Genomic DNA, 12,482 nt, shown 5'->3' with positions numbered 1-12,482 from the left:
CTTTGAATATTTTATCTTGTTATTGAGCTAAGAAATACATTCAAGTGTATATAAAGAGTAGAGGGATTAAATCATGACCACATAATCACTCTGTCTAACAGAGTCTTTTTGTGGCTCTTTTGGACAATATGAGCCTACATGCATCATCCACTCACTTTCCATGTTTCTAGCAAAAACATTTTCAACTCCACTTATATTAATTAATTTCTTTTTTATTTGGTCAAACATGATAAAAATAATATTGAAGCATTTTTCAAAATACCAACTAATTAAAATGACTCCCATTTTTTTTCTTTCGATATAGTGTTTGAATACTGAAAACACTTGCATGCTGCATCCTATTACACCTCATCTCCTATTAGCTAGCTGTATGCATATACGCTATGGATGGCTATAATCATATCTTCCCAAAATTGGCATATACTTAGTTTAAGCACACTCAGATACCATGATGTTGTATTAGACCTTTGCTGAACCTTCTTTTCAATGTGTGTTTTAGGTTTAAAAGTGTGGTTTTAGGGTTGTAATTAGTGTTTAACTAATTATAAGTTGGTTTATAGTGCAAGAAGTTAAGATGTCTAAAGAATTATCTAAGTGGGAAAGATAAGTGAATACCTATGAAATTGAGAAAAGAAAACGGGCTATTTTGAGCATGTCATGTTGATATAAACACTATCAAACTTTTTTTTTTCTTCATATTTTTCATTATCATGTCGTGAGCCTATATATTTTCAAATGTGGAGCATCATAATCCATAGTTTAGCTTCTTCAAGAATCTTTTAGTATATATATATTAAAATGTGGAAAATTTTAATATACACATCACTAAAACATGACCTGAAATTGTTGACACTATTGTCAAGCTATTGAAAATTTATTGTGATAATTATGCTAGCGTGGGCAGAGACCCACATTAATTATTTCCTGTTGGCCATGGGTAGGTAATTGATAGATTATTATTATTATTTAAAAAATAATAATATAAGTACATTGATATTTTCGCACATTTCATCAAGAGATAAAATGAAAATTTCACGTCACGTGCAACATTCAATGTGTGTTTGAGAGTTTCCAAGCACGCAAGATAAGTGTCCAGCCCAGGCCAGGGATCACAGTAAAAGTGCATCTTTTTTTTTTTTTTTTTTTTTTTTTCAATAAATGGGCTGAAGCACGACTAACAAAGGCCCAGTAACTAGTTGCCACTGTGGATGGAGAAATTCGGCTAAAGAGAAATGTTACCATTTTCCAAAAATTATTTTTAAAATTTGTTCTATTGTGTCACAATTTTATGTAATTTTTTATTTCAAAAAATGTATCATTATCTCATAAGATTGTGACACATTATTTTTTTAAAAAAATTAAAAAATGTAACATTCCTCTTCCAAAAATGGTATCTTCAACTGTTCAATACTGCTACAATTGACAACTTTATTAGTCAGCCTTGCACAGCTAAAATTGTTCTATTGTTGGGTGCCCTCTCAGTTTTGGACAGCTAAGATTGATGTAATTGTTGGAAGCATCCAGTACAGGAGATATTTTTAGGCGCTGCTAAATTTCCTCCAATCCAATATCCACCAAATACACCTATTGGCATGTCCATACATTAAAATTGATCTAACAATTACAAGTTGATGACTGATAAGCTTGGAAGAAAAAGTATAGCCATTACAATTCCCTTAAAACATCGATCTCTCTCTTCAAGAAAAGAACCAAAGTGCAACCGGTAGGGGTGTGAAAAACCCACAGGCCCAACATTTGACCCATCCAACTTGGGTATGACTGGATGAGTCGAATTAAAAAGTTGTTTTAAGGGCCTGTTTTGAATTGTGTTTGAGTCTTGAGGGGTTTAAAAGTGCTTTTAATACTCCAAAAGTCTATTTGGAAAAAAAAAAAAATATATCCATTTGGTAAAGAAATTAAAAACACTTTTAATGCTCCAAAAAGTTTAAAAATGATAAAAAAACATTTTTGTCAAAAACTCTTTTTGACTTAAAAGTTTTCTTTATCTCAAACGCAATCACAAACATGCTCTAAATCTCTATCAAAGTCGGGTTAGAAGTTGAAATGTGGTAAGGAGTTCCGATGAATTCCAACCCAACCCGACTTAACAAACGATTTGTAATAAACAGTCTCAAATGAGAAAGTCTTAAAAACTCGAGCCTTTTAATCATTTTCATTTTTGTGGACAGCACAAGCTTTAAAACTCATGAAACCACGGATATTTTTTCAAAATAATGCTAATATATGAAAAGTCACTTTAAACATGCCACAGTACCAGATCACTAATCATATAGAATAAATAAATATAAAAAATAACATTACTCTTTGCCCCTTTTTCACGGATAATCTTAAACATTGCTTAATGCATATGCTTACAGATTTCAAACTTCCACTGGATTTCGCATGCATCTCACATTTCAAAGGCAATGGTGGCCGGACAAAAATCACCTCTGTCGGAAAGAAAGTCAGAGATGTTTCCGATTTATCGACATGGGCGCAAACATAAACCAAAAAAAGTTAATTTTTATTTTGTTCTTCTGACAAAGAGAAATATAAACAGAAAATTTGGTTTTGGATCCACGAAAAGGTCTTCCTCAGAGGCTGGGGATTGGTAGCTGGTGGAATTATCCGTGATCATGTTTTTTAGCTGGTTTCCGAGTTCGCTTCACGAGTGGGTCATTCAACTAGCCTCATTGCCGTATGATGAGCCGCCCGTGAGGTTCTTTTTTATATTTTATACAATTTAATAATATGTCAATAAAAAATTAATTATTAAAACAATATTTGTAAAAAAGAAGAATTAATAATTAATTTTGACTTGTCATATTATCTAAATTGTATAATAATAACACATTATACTTGAAGAATTAGACTCTCAGGTAGCTTCTTTTTTTTTCCCTATCTTTTTGGACATCTCGTGAATAAATTTTTCCTAGTGTATTATGTTCTCTCTTTTTTTTTTTTTTTGTAGGAATTTCCTGGTCCGTTGGCTAGGTAGTGGCCCATTGATGTCCGCCACATTTTTCATGAAGTTTATGCTGACCTAAAACTAGCTGGAAAAGGTGGCGAGCATAGGGTTGTCATGCAAATTATCTTTAATAATTACTCTTCTTGTTTGGAAATAAAGGTCTTTAGCCAAAAAAAAAGAAAAAAGTATTCCCATTGCCATCTTATTGCCGGACAGAAATGAGTATATACGAAATGATATGCCTTAAAAGAATTTCTCGTCATTAAACAAAAAAAAAATTGTAAGTCTAACAATATTTTCAAGACTGCTAGCATTATGTAATTAATCTGCATTTTTTTGGCGAGAAAACAAGATGAATTATAGATATAACGTGGAATATGATAATAGGTGCCATGCCGACCTGAGCTGTCTTTCTTGGCCAGCTAATTAATTATAGGATGAATTTGTTTCATACTGTCAACAAAGTCATAACCATTAAGTTTGTTGTCAGCCGAAAGAAACATCTTTAGTTGAAAGAGAAAATAACATAATTAAAGAAAGAAGAAGAAAAAAAAAAAAAAAAAACAGCGCTACGACGGTCTTTCCTGGGGACATTAAAAGCCACATGGAATGGCAGAGTGATTGGGGGTCTCGCCTGTCCAATCATCTATAATTCCCTCCCCCCCCCCTCCCCAATCATACACTTATTTTACCTTTTAAAAAACATATGCCTATCAACGTCAAATTAAAAAAAAAAAAAGGATAGGAGAAAGAATACAACATAATGTAAGTAATTAGATGGGCTATTGTGGTATCACATCACCCCTTATACGTCAAAGCGTCTACGTACTGGCTACTGAGTCATACGTTGTAACATTCGGATTTATTTGGTATAATACTTGTACTTGGTTTTAACTAAATGTTTCCCAACAATTACACCACCGGACACCATATATATTAAAGGGGGTTAATTTGTATTGACATATTAAGTTTGAATTGAGTGTGGATATGTTGGATTTGGATAAGATTAACTTACAGGTCAATCCAATCTTGATTTTTTTTTTATTTAAACCCGTCAAATTTTTTGATTTTAACACAATTCATTAAACATTTAATAAACTAGTCCAAAAATAATAATAATTTATATGAATTTTAAAATAAATTATACATAAACATGAATGTTAGTATTTTAGATTTTTATTTTTTTAATTGTTAAAAAAAATCGTATTTAAATTTATACGGTATATTTGGATCACTTATGGTTAAACGAGTTAGCCTTTGAATTCAAATCAACTTGAATCAGCACGAACTTGATTGTACAAAATCTTAATTTATTAATTTTGCATCGAATTTACTGGTACTTAAAAAATCATCAATCCTATACCGCATATTAGCCTTACAAGGTCCTCCAGGAATCCAACATCCATAGAATTAATGCGACCGAGTGTTGATTCATTTGCAAGAAGAAGCTTTTCTCTGTACACATGGAAGACATATGAGAAGAAATATATGTTCGATCATTTACAGCAGTCATGTGTTTTTATTGCACAAGTCACGGTCCTATATATCACGATGTCAAATTTTCAACCTTATTTTTTTTCTCCCAGTTATAAATACACTAAAATTTGATCATGCGATCTTTTTTTTTTATTATTATTTTTAATTGAATAGGAAAAACGAATTACATGAAAGAATCTTTCCTATTCTTGATCCAAGTGGAAATGCTTTCCAAAATAAAATGAGAAGCGACCCACTTAGCAAGAGCATGTGCATGATTTGCATTACGAGACATTTTCAAAGCATTTCAACTTTAAAAGAAGGACAAACATAAACTAATCTAATATCAGAAAAGCTATTAGAAAGTTTCCAAGAGGGAAAAAGAGAGGGAGTAATGATAGGCAAAATCACAAGAAGAGTATCACCCTCTAAAAAAAGAGAATCAAAGCCTGGGGATAAAACCAACTAAGATGCAAGAAGAGCGGCTGAAGCTTCGTCAATAAGAGTGTCTGTGACAAGTAGCTTTTTAGTGGCTACCAAAATAATATTGCCTGAGGAATCACTGATGATGTGTTAGGCCACTATCCTGGCCTTCGCTATCTTAATTCTTAGGCTCAACCAAATATATATATATTTTCTGAAAAATATTTATAGTATTTGTTCATACATAAAATTAAAGATGGCGGCAAAAAAAAAATACCGGTGACTTCTTGTAAATTTCGGTGACAGCGGCCGACAACAAGCAGAGGATGCGAATTTTGGTTGTGGCCAACAACAGATTCCAGCAACACTCGGCAACAGTGAATAATGAATTGTGAGAGAACGCGTAAGAAGAAGAAGTCCAAACTCGAAAAATGGTTTACGATTTTAAAAAATAAAAATCATTTTACAAAAATTAAAGAAGGTTTTCTTGGTTAATCGAAAATATATTCGATTTGATCACAACTTTTGTCATACTAAACACTGAAAAATGGAGAAAACATTTTACATCGAAATAAATGAAGCGGGAAAGTGAAACAAATGATTCACTTTCCCGTGAAAAAGAATAAGCCTTACAGTAATGATACACCATACATTTTTATTTCACTTTGCCAGTGTCAATGTTAATTAGCTCTTAGATTATTATTATTATTTTAACAATGCATGGTTTGCATATGAAATAAAAGTGTGATATATCACACTTCTCTTTATCAATATATTATTTACTCTCTTAATTCTTAAAGTAATGCTATATACTAATATCCCACTTTTATCACGTTATAGTAATGTGACAAAGATATAGTAGTCATTGGATAGAGTAATGCTGTATACTTAACTTCCATTTCATTGAGAATATATGAAATAAGCCATTGAATCAGCCATTATTAAATAAAATAAAAAAGGACTAATTGGCAATTCTATGTTAACCTAATAAGGCGAGAGTTAAGTTTTTAAAATTACGCTCTTAAATAATCCCTTGCATATAGCATTACCCTTCTTTACAATGTCCTATTACACCTTAATCTCCCTCTCATCCTTTTCTTTTCCAATCGGAAAAAGCCAAGATACTTTTTTTTTTTTTTTTTTTTTCTTTTTTTTTTTTTCAACTCCTTACCTTTCTTCGATCTTTCTAGTAAATTGATTAAAAATGGCACGTAGCTACGGGGACCATTGGGGGTATTAATTAGCCGGTTCCATTGGTGGAAAACAAAGCTTTCGCCTTTAACATATCATTTTCATAATTGATGAAAGATATAAATGATGGATCAAACCCCTATACGCCGGCCCTATCTAGAAGGTTCAAAAGATCTGCCCCTTACTATTTCTCTCCCACGCGCGCTGCAAGTGCACAGGCACCCAAATTGAATGGAAAATCGTGGGTACGTGGATAATTTTTTAAAGTTTGTAGCAAATTTAACACGAATTTAATATAAAATTACTCTATTAGAATTGATAAGTAAGGATTATAGTTAATCTATATATAATCTTATACGTATATCTAACTTGAACGCAACACATAACATTTAGAATTAGTAATTTTTGACATAATTCGCAAACTTTACAAAAATTTAATATGAAATTAGTGGGTTTTGGTTGAGGGGTTTGACTCATTTAATTAAATAGGTCGGATTATGATTGATCTATATAATCTTATATGTATGCGTTAACATAATCTAAATATAACATGCAAACACGAACTGCCATCCTTAGAAAATGCTAGCCATACTCTCATTTTATTAATGCTTCATTACTCCTTGACACCAAACAAAAATTAAAAAAAAAAAAAAAACAAAACAAAACTATCAAACTTCTCGCACGAGTGGCTGACTATCCCTGGGATGGTGTCGTGATCACCTCCAACGTCTAATATGATGGTCCGACCACTCAATATGATGGTTGGGAGTGGTGCCAACCAAAACAGTGTGCAAGATTTTTTCTCTCACGTGACAACTAATTTCAATTGCATATTCCTTGACATAATAACAAAAACTACTATTAAATTTTAATAACTTTTATTGTCACGTTAAAAAGTATTTACTTAAAAGTGGGTATAATATTTCTCTTACCGAAAGAGAATTCCAGTAAGAGCATTATTCTTATAGAATATCATTTATAGTTTGAAAGCAATAGCTACAAACTATAGCTAGGTTAAATTTATGGAGAGATCCCTAGACTCAACGAAACATATATTAAAAGGACACAACCTATTTAATTTTTCTATAGGAAGGAGACAATTGAAACCAATAATAAGGGATTCTAGTCCTAACCTAGCAAAAAGTGTTGGAGTACACCTTTATAACATTTCGTGAAGACTTATCCCTAAACATTCTAGAATTTCTGCATGAGGGCTGTCGGCTTCGAACATCAGCCTGACAATAAGGCTCAATCAGATTTGCCTGTTCACTTGCAAAACATCAACTGAAGTATCTCCCAATTGTGTTTGGTGAAGCTTTTGAGTGTGATTTTTTTAATAGTAATTAATTAGAAGTAATTGATACGATATAAAAGTAAATTAAGATATTAATTTTTGTGAAAAAAAAATAGTTTTGAAAAGATGTTTGATTTTTTATTTATTTATTTTATTTTTTATTTTTTTTAGAGAAGTAAAAAATAAGAGAATGAAAATGGGAGGGGATTTGCAAAACATACCGACAATAAGCAATCAAAGAATAAGTAATTATTTTAACATGTACAAGCTCTAAAGGATTTGAATTTCGTTTTCAATTTATAATTTATTGGGAACTGTCACAAGAGTATATAAGAAAATTGTAATGAAAAGGGTAACACCCCAGCATGTAACATTGTAACTTGTATACTCTAGTCTACAATGAATTATTATCAATGGTGGACCAGTGGTGGTTCATTCTCATCAAGGAAATCTTCAAAATGGATATTCTTAATTTTATTAGTATTAGTTGATTTGGATTATATTAATACTTTGATGATTTTGGGCTATGTCAAGTTATAGGCCAGTAAAATTTGAAATAGTTTATGCGGTTCTCAACAAGCAATTATTATAGGTCATGCTCAGCTAAAATAGCTATAATTAAAGTACATAAAATAGATAAGTCTTCATGGACAATACCCCTGGTTAAAAAAATCCACAGAGAGCAAATGAACACTTGGAGCTCATGCAAGCCTACTCATATATACATTGAAAATAAACTTGGACGAGGCAAAATGCTGCAGTACTCATTGCTTTGACCAATGACTTATATATGCTTCCATTCACTTATGCTTTAATGGGTATGTATAGGATGATCATATTTCATGTCATATTTCTTCTGTAAACCGTTCAACTACTAGAGAATTAATTAAATAACTCTATTATCTATATATAACGCTTGAACAAAATAATACATGGATCCCAATTAAATTTAAGTCATATCGATGAAAAGCAAACAAATAAAGCCCAGAACTGGTAAGATCATGAAGTACTGGACCTAAATACATTCAACATCCCGCAAAAACTTTGTCAAAGTTTCAAAACAAAAATTATCCCTTTCGCTTGAAAGAAGGAAAATGGTGGGGATATATATACATACCAATTAAATGAGATTAGAGTCTTCTTTGATGAGATAAAGAGTGCTCCAAAGAAAGATGGAAAGACTGAGAATGCGAGAGTCAGAGAGAGGGTTGAAGGAGAGCTGCGGCTCTGAAGAGGGGGGAAAAAGAAAATGAGACATTAGAATTTTGTTATCTACTTCTTTCCCTAGCTAGATAAAAACGATGTCGTTAGGAGATTAAATGTCGAAACAACATTGTTTTATAAGACAACTATTATTTTTATATGTACATGTGTGTGTGGCTACATCGGTGGAGACAAATAATGCGGATAACGGACATGCATGGTATCCTTTCGCCAAGGATTAGGAGCAGAAAACCCACCTATATAACTCATGTGGACATGCAAATAACGTACATATGCGAGATGATTTTTAACGGCCCACTCAAACATCCTTGCCCCCAACAACCTTAGATGTCCTTGAGCTTTGTTTGTTTTCCTTTGTTTTGTTGTACTTCATGATCAGGAATAATTTTTTTTTTTTTTTTTTAAAAAAAAGACTTTCTAATTAGCTATTAATATTTGGGAGTTGGGACATTTGGGTGCTCAAGCGTACGTACATGGATCTCTTTCTATCTCGTAATCTATTTCATAAATTAAGCACTCAAACTTCCATTTCTCATCAACAAATACTTTTAATTTGTTAAGGAAAAACTGAAAAAGTGCTATATAATTCATAGGCCTATTTACAAATCGGAAAATCGGCAACAAATTACCAATTCCTGGTCATGATACTCCAAACAGTACTTCACCGATTAACCTTTGATGTCGGTGTATTACCGTCTCATGATCGAGGCGCTCAGAGAAGAATTAAGTTCCCCCATATGCTAGTGGGCCTAGAAGCTTTACCCCCCGTACGTGCGCGCAGCTTCAAATGGCAATAATCTTCAGAAATAAAATAAGTGATTTTTATATATATTAATAGGTTCATTGAACGATATATAGCCGCCCATGCAGCAGGCTTGCATGACCGACGAGGTGGATCCACCAATGCACAGTCACCCTCTTAATTGGCTATGCATGTACCTTCATCATACAATTTACCTTTTTCAGGCCCTTTATCAAAATTGTAAGATTTTTTTTTAAATCTCAACCCTGTATTACAATTACAGTTTCCAGCCATATGATCCACTAATTAATTAAATAACATCAATGTACACTTCCATTCAATAGGCTTGCATAAAATTTTCCTAACTAGAATTTTAATTTCTGGGTTCAGTTTCTATCACTAATCTTCCTACATATATAAATCTTTTGCAATATTCAGCTTTTCTGTTAGCAATATTATATTTTCCCTAAATTGACATGCTCTTCTTCAATCTCTTAGCAAGCAAAAATTGGCCCATAAAACACAATAAAACCTTATGAGAATCTGCAAATTCAAATCCCTCATATATATTTTTCTCCATGTACGTATTAAATAAAGTTATATTTAGCAAGGGGAAATTTGATACGTACATGCAACTAACCACAAATATACTCCAAATATTTAAACTGTTACAAACCTAATGATTAGGTCAATCAAAAGATTTAAACACATCACAAACCAGTTGAAAACGATCCGACGACCATGTGTAAATCTTTACTCAACCTGAACTCATTGTTTATTTTTTATTTTTAAATCAACGGCCAAGAGGACAGATCATGTGCATCATCATTAATGTTCATTTACTTATTGCCATGCATCACTGAAGAAGAGCATTAAATTCAATTTTGTGTCTTTTTTTTTTTTCCCTTTTTCTTTTGTGAGGAGACAATTTCATTGAAAAGGCTTTCTTTTTTTCTCTAGCATTATTGCAAAGAGCAATCATGCACATTGGGTTTGCTAAATTAACCAGAAGGTTAATTTGGCTAGCTAGCTTTAATTTTTTTTTTTTTTTAAAAAAAAAATTAGTTTCTTTGGCTAATGATTTGACTAGTTGTTGAGCATGCATGTAGCCAAATGATACACAAATTAAATTAATAAAAAATAATCTAGTTCTTTTTTTTTTTTGAGGATAATAAAAATAAATAAAAAATTTAACTGAAAAAGTGAAAGTACTAAGCCAAATGTATGTAGTTAAACAAGAAAAAAAAGAAGTATTTTTCAGCAAAATATTTGGTAACAAAATGTGAATGCTTAGAAGTTGGTAGAGGTTTTGGTTTTCACGGGCCAGCTTTAACACATATTATTCTTGACATGTGGAGTTTAGAGAGTAAAAGCAGATTTAGGGTTTCCCCAGAGTGCAGCCACATTGAATGCCACGCGGTTTTGTGAGGCAGAAGAGGCAATGTCACAGCTGACTTTGGCTTGCCCTCGAGTAAATGCTCTTGCTGTCACCTTTTGACTCCTTGGCTTCCTTTTTGTTTCTTTTAGGTCAGCGTCTTCCCCCACCTCTTCCTAGCCTCATCTTCTATTTATGCAGACCAACAATCCTCGGCCTTGGACACTTGTCTTAGCTTATCCGAGAAACAAGTAAACAACTTCTGGAGAGGAAGAAGACCTTTTTTTTTTGTTTAGCATCTGAAGAAATTTACAAAGACTTTCAAAGAGAAGGAAACACAAGCTGAAATGGGCAGGCCTCCTTGTTGTGACAAAGAGGGGGTCAAGAAAGGACCATGGACTCCTGAAGAAGATATCTTATTAGTCTCTTTTATTCAAGAACATGGCCCCGGGAATTGGAGGGCTGTTCCTACCAATACAGGTTATATTTCTTTCTTTTTCCCTATTTTTGAGCAACATGTTTTGGTTTGGTAAATTAATGCACATAAAAGATTCATTTTATTAATTTCTTCTATGTGGGATTTCAGGGTTGCTTAGATGTAGTAAGAGTTGCAGACTTAGATGGACTAATTATCTCAGGCCAGGGATCAAACGGGGTAACTTTACAGATCATGAGGAGAAGACAATAATCCACCTTCAAGCACTTTTGGGCAATAGGTAATTATTAATCTCTCACCCCCAAAATCATGTTTTGCTTAATTTACCATTTACATTTTTGAAAATTTGTGTTAATTAGTTAGTGTTAATTATTATGAAAGTGTTTTGAATTGAATCGATTGTGGTGCAGATGGGCTGCCATAGCTTCATACCTCCCGCAAAGAACAGATAATGATATTAAAAACTATTGGAACACCCATTTGAAGAAGAAGCTGAAGAAGCTTCAAACAGGGCAAGAAGGGCATTCCAGAGATGGGTTTTCAGCTTCTTCACAACCAATGGCCAGAGGTCAGTGGGAGAGAAGGCTCCAAACTGACATCCACATGGCGAAGAAAGCTCTTTGCGAGGCTCTCTCCCCTGAGAAACCAACCTGCCTCTCTCATCAATTGACTCCCTCCTCTAATGGGTGCGCTCAATCCTCAACTACCTATGCATCAAGCACTGAAAACATAGCCCGATTGCTCAAAGGTTGGAAGACAAATTCCCCAAAGCCAGCCACCACTCAAAATTCATTGAACAACATGAGTAGGGCTGATTCTGTTTCCAGTGAGGGAACTCCAAGCAATAAGGCAAACAACGACAATGGTCTTGAACTATCCGAGGCATTTGAATCTCTGTTCGGTTTTGAGTCTTTCGAGTCTTCATATTCTGATACATCACAGTCTTTGTCACCTGAGGCAACCCTTTTCCAAGATGAAAGCAAGCCGGATTCTAGCGCCCTAGTGCCCTTGTCTCTGCTTGAGAAGTGGTTGTTTGATGAAGGTGCTGGGGAAAGAATTCCTTGGTGATAGATATCACATTAGATGACCATGCTAATATTTTCTAAGATGGAATTCGATCTTGTGTTTTGGGCTTTTGGGGGTTTCTTTTTTGTTCTAGGTATTGAACTATATATTTGAATTTCACAGTTGCCTTGGCAGAAGCTAGTCTGTTTCAATTCCCACTGTAGTGCTAGAACAAAAGTGTAAATTAATTTCGAATTATTGTGTTAAATTAATGTCTTGATCCAGAATAAATCTCTAGTCTTGTATCGCTTCCCAATGAAATGGTTTATATGAGCAATCTAATTAGGA

The 12,482-nt window shown here is 33.2% G+C and overlaps 1 protein-coding gene across 1 annotated transcript; it reads left to right on the top strand.

Annotated features, from left to right (window-relative positions):
• The first annotated feature begins 10,808 nt into the window (after window positions 1–10,808).
• On the top strand, window positions 10,809–12,482 carry LOC132180821 (myb-related protein 306-like). Its single transcript, XM_059593788.1, has 3 exons — window positions 10,809–11,173; window positions 11,280–11,409; window positions 11,540–12,482. Exons 1-3 carry the CDS (start codon window positions 11,041–11,043, stop codon window positions 12,195–12,197), a joined length of 921 nt encoding a protein of 306 aa, XP_059449771.1. The 5' UTR covers window positions 10,809–11,040; the 3' UTR covers window positions 12,198–12,482.

This window comes from Corylus avellana, chromosome ca5, assembly GCF_901000735.1.
Source record: "Corylus avellana chromosome ca5, CavTom2PMs-1.0".
NCBI classification, from domain to species: domain Eukaryota; kingdom Viridiplantae; phylum Streptophyta; class Magnoliopsida; order Fagales; family Betulaceae; genus Corylus; species Corylus avellana.
Note: the sequence above shows the minus strand (reverse complement) of the source record. Positions and strands in the feature narration are given on the sequence as shown.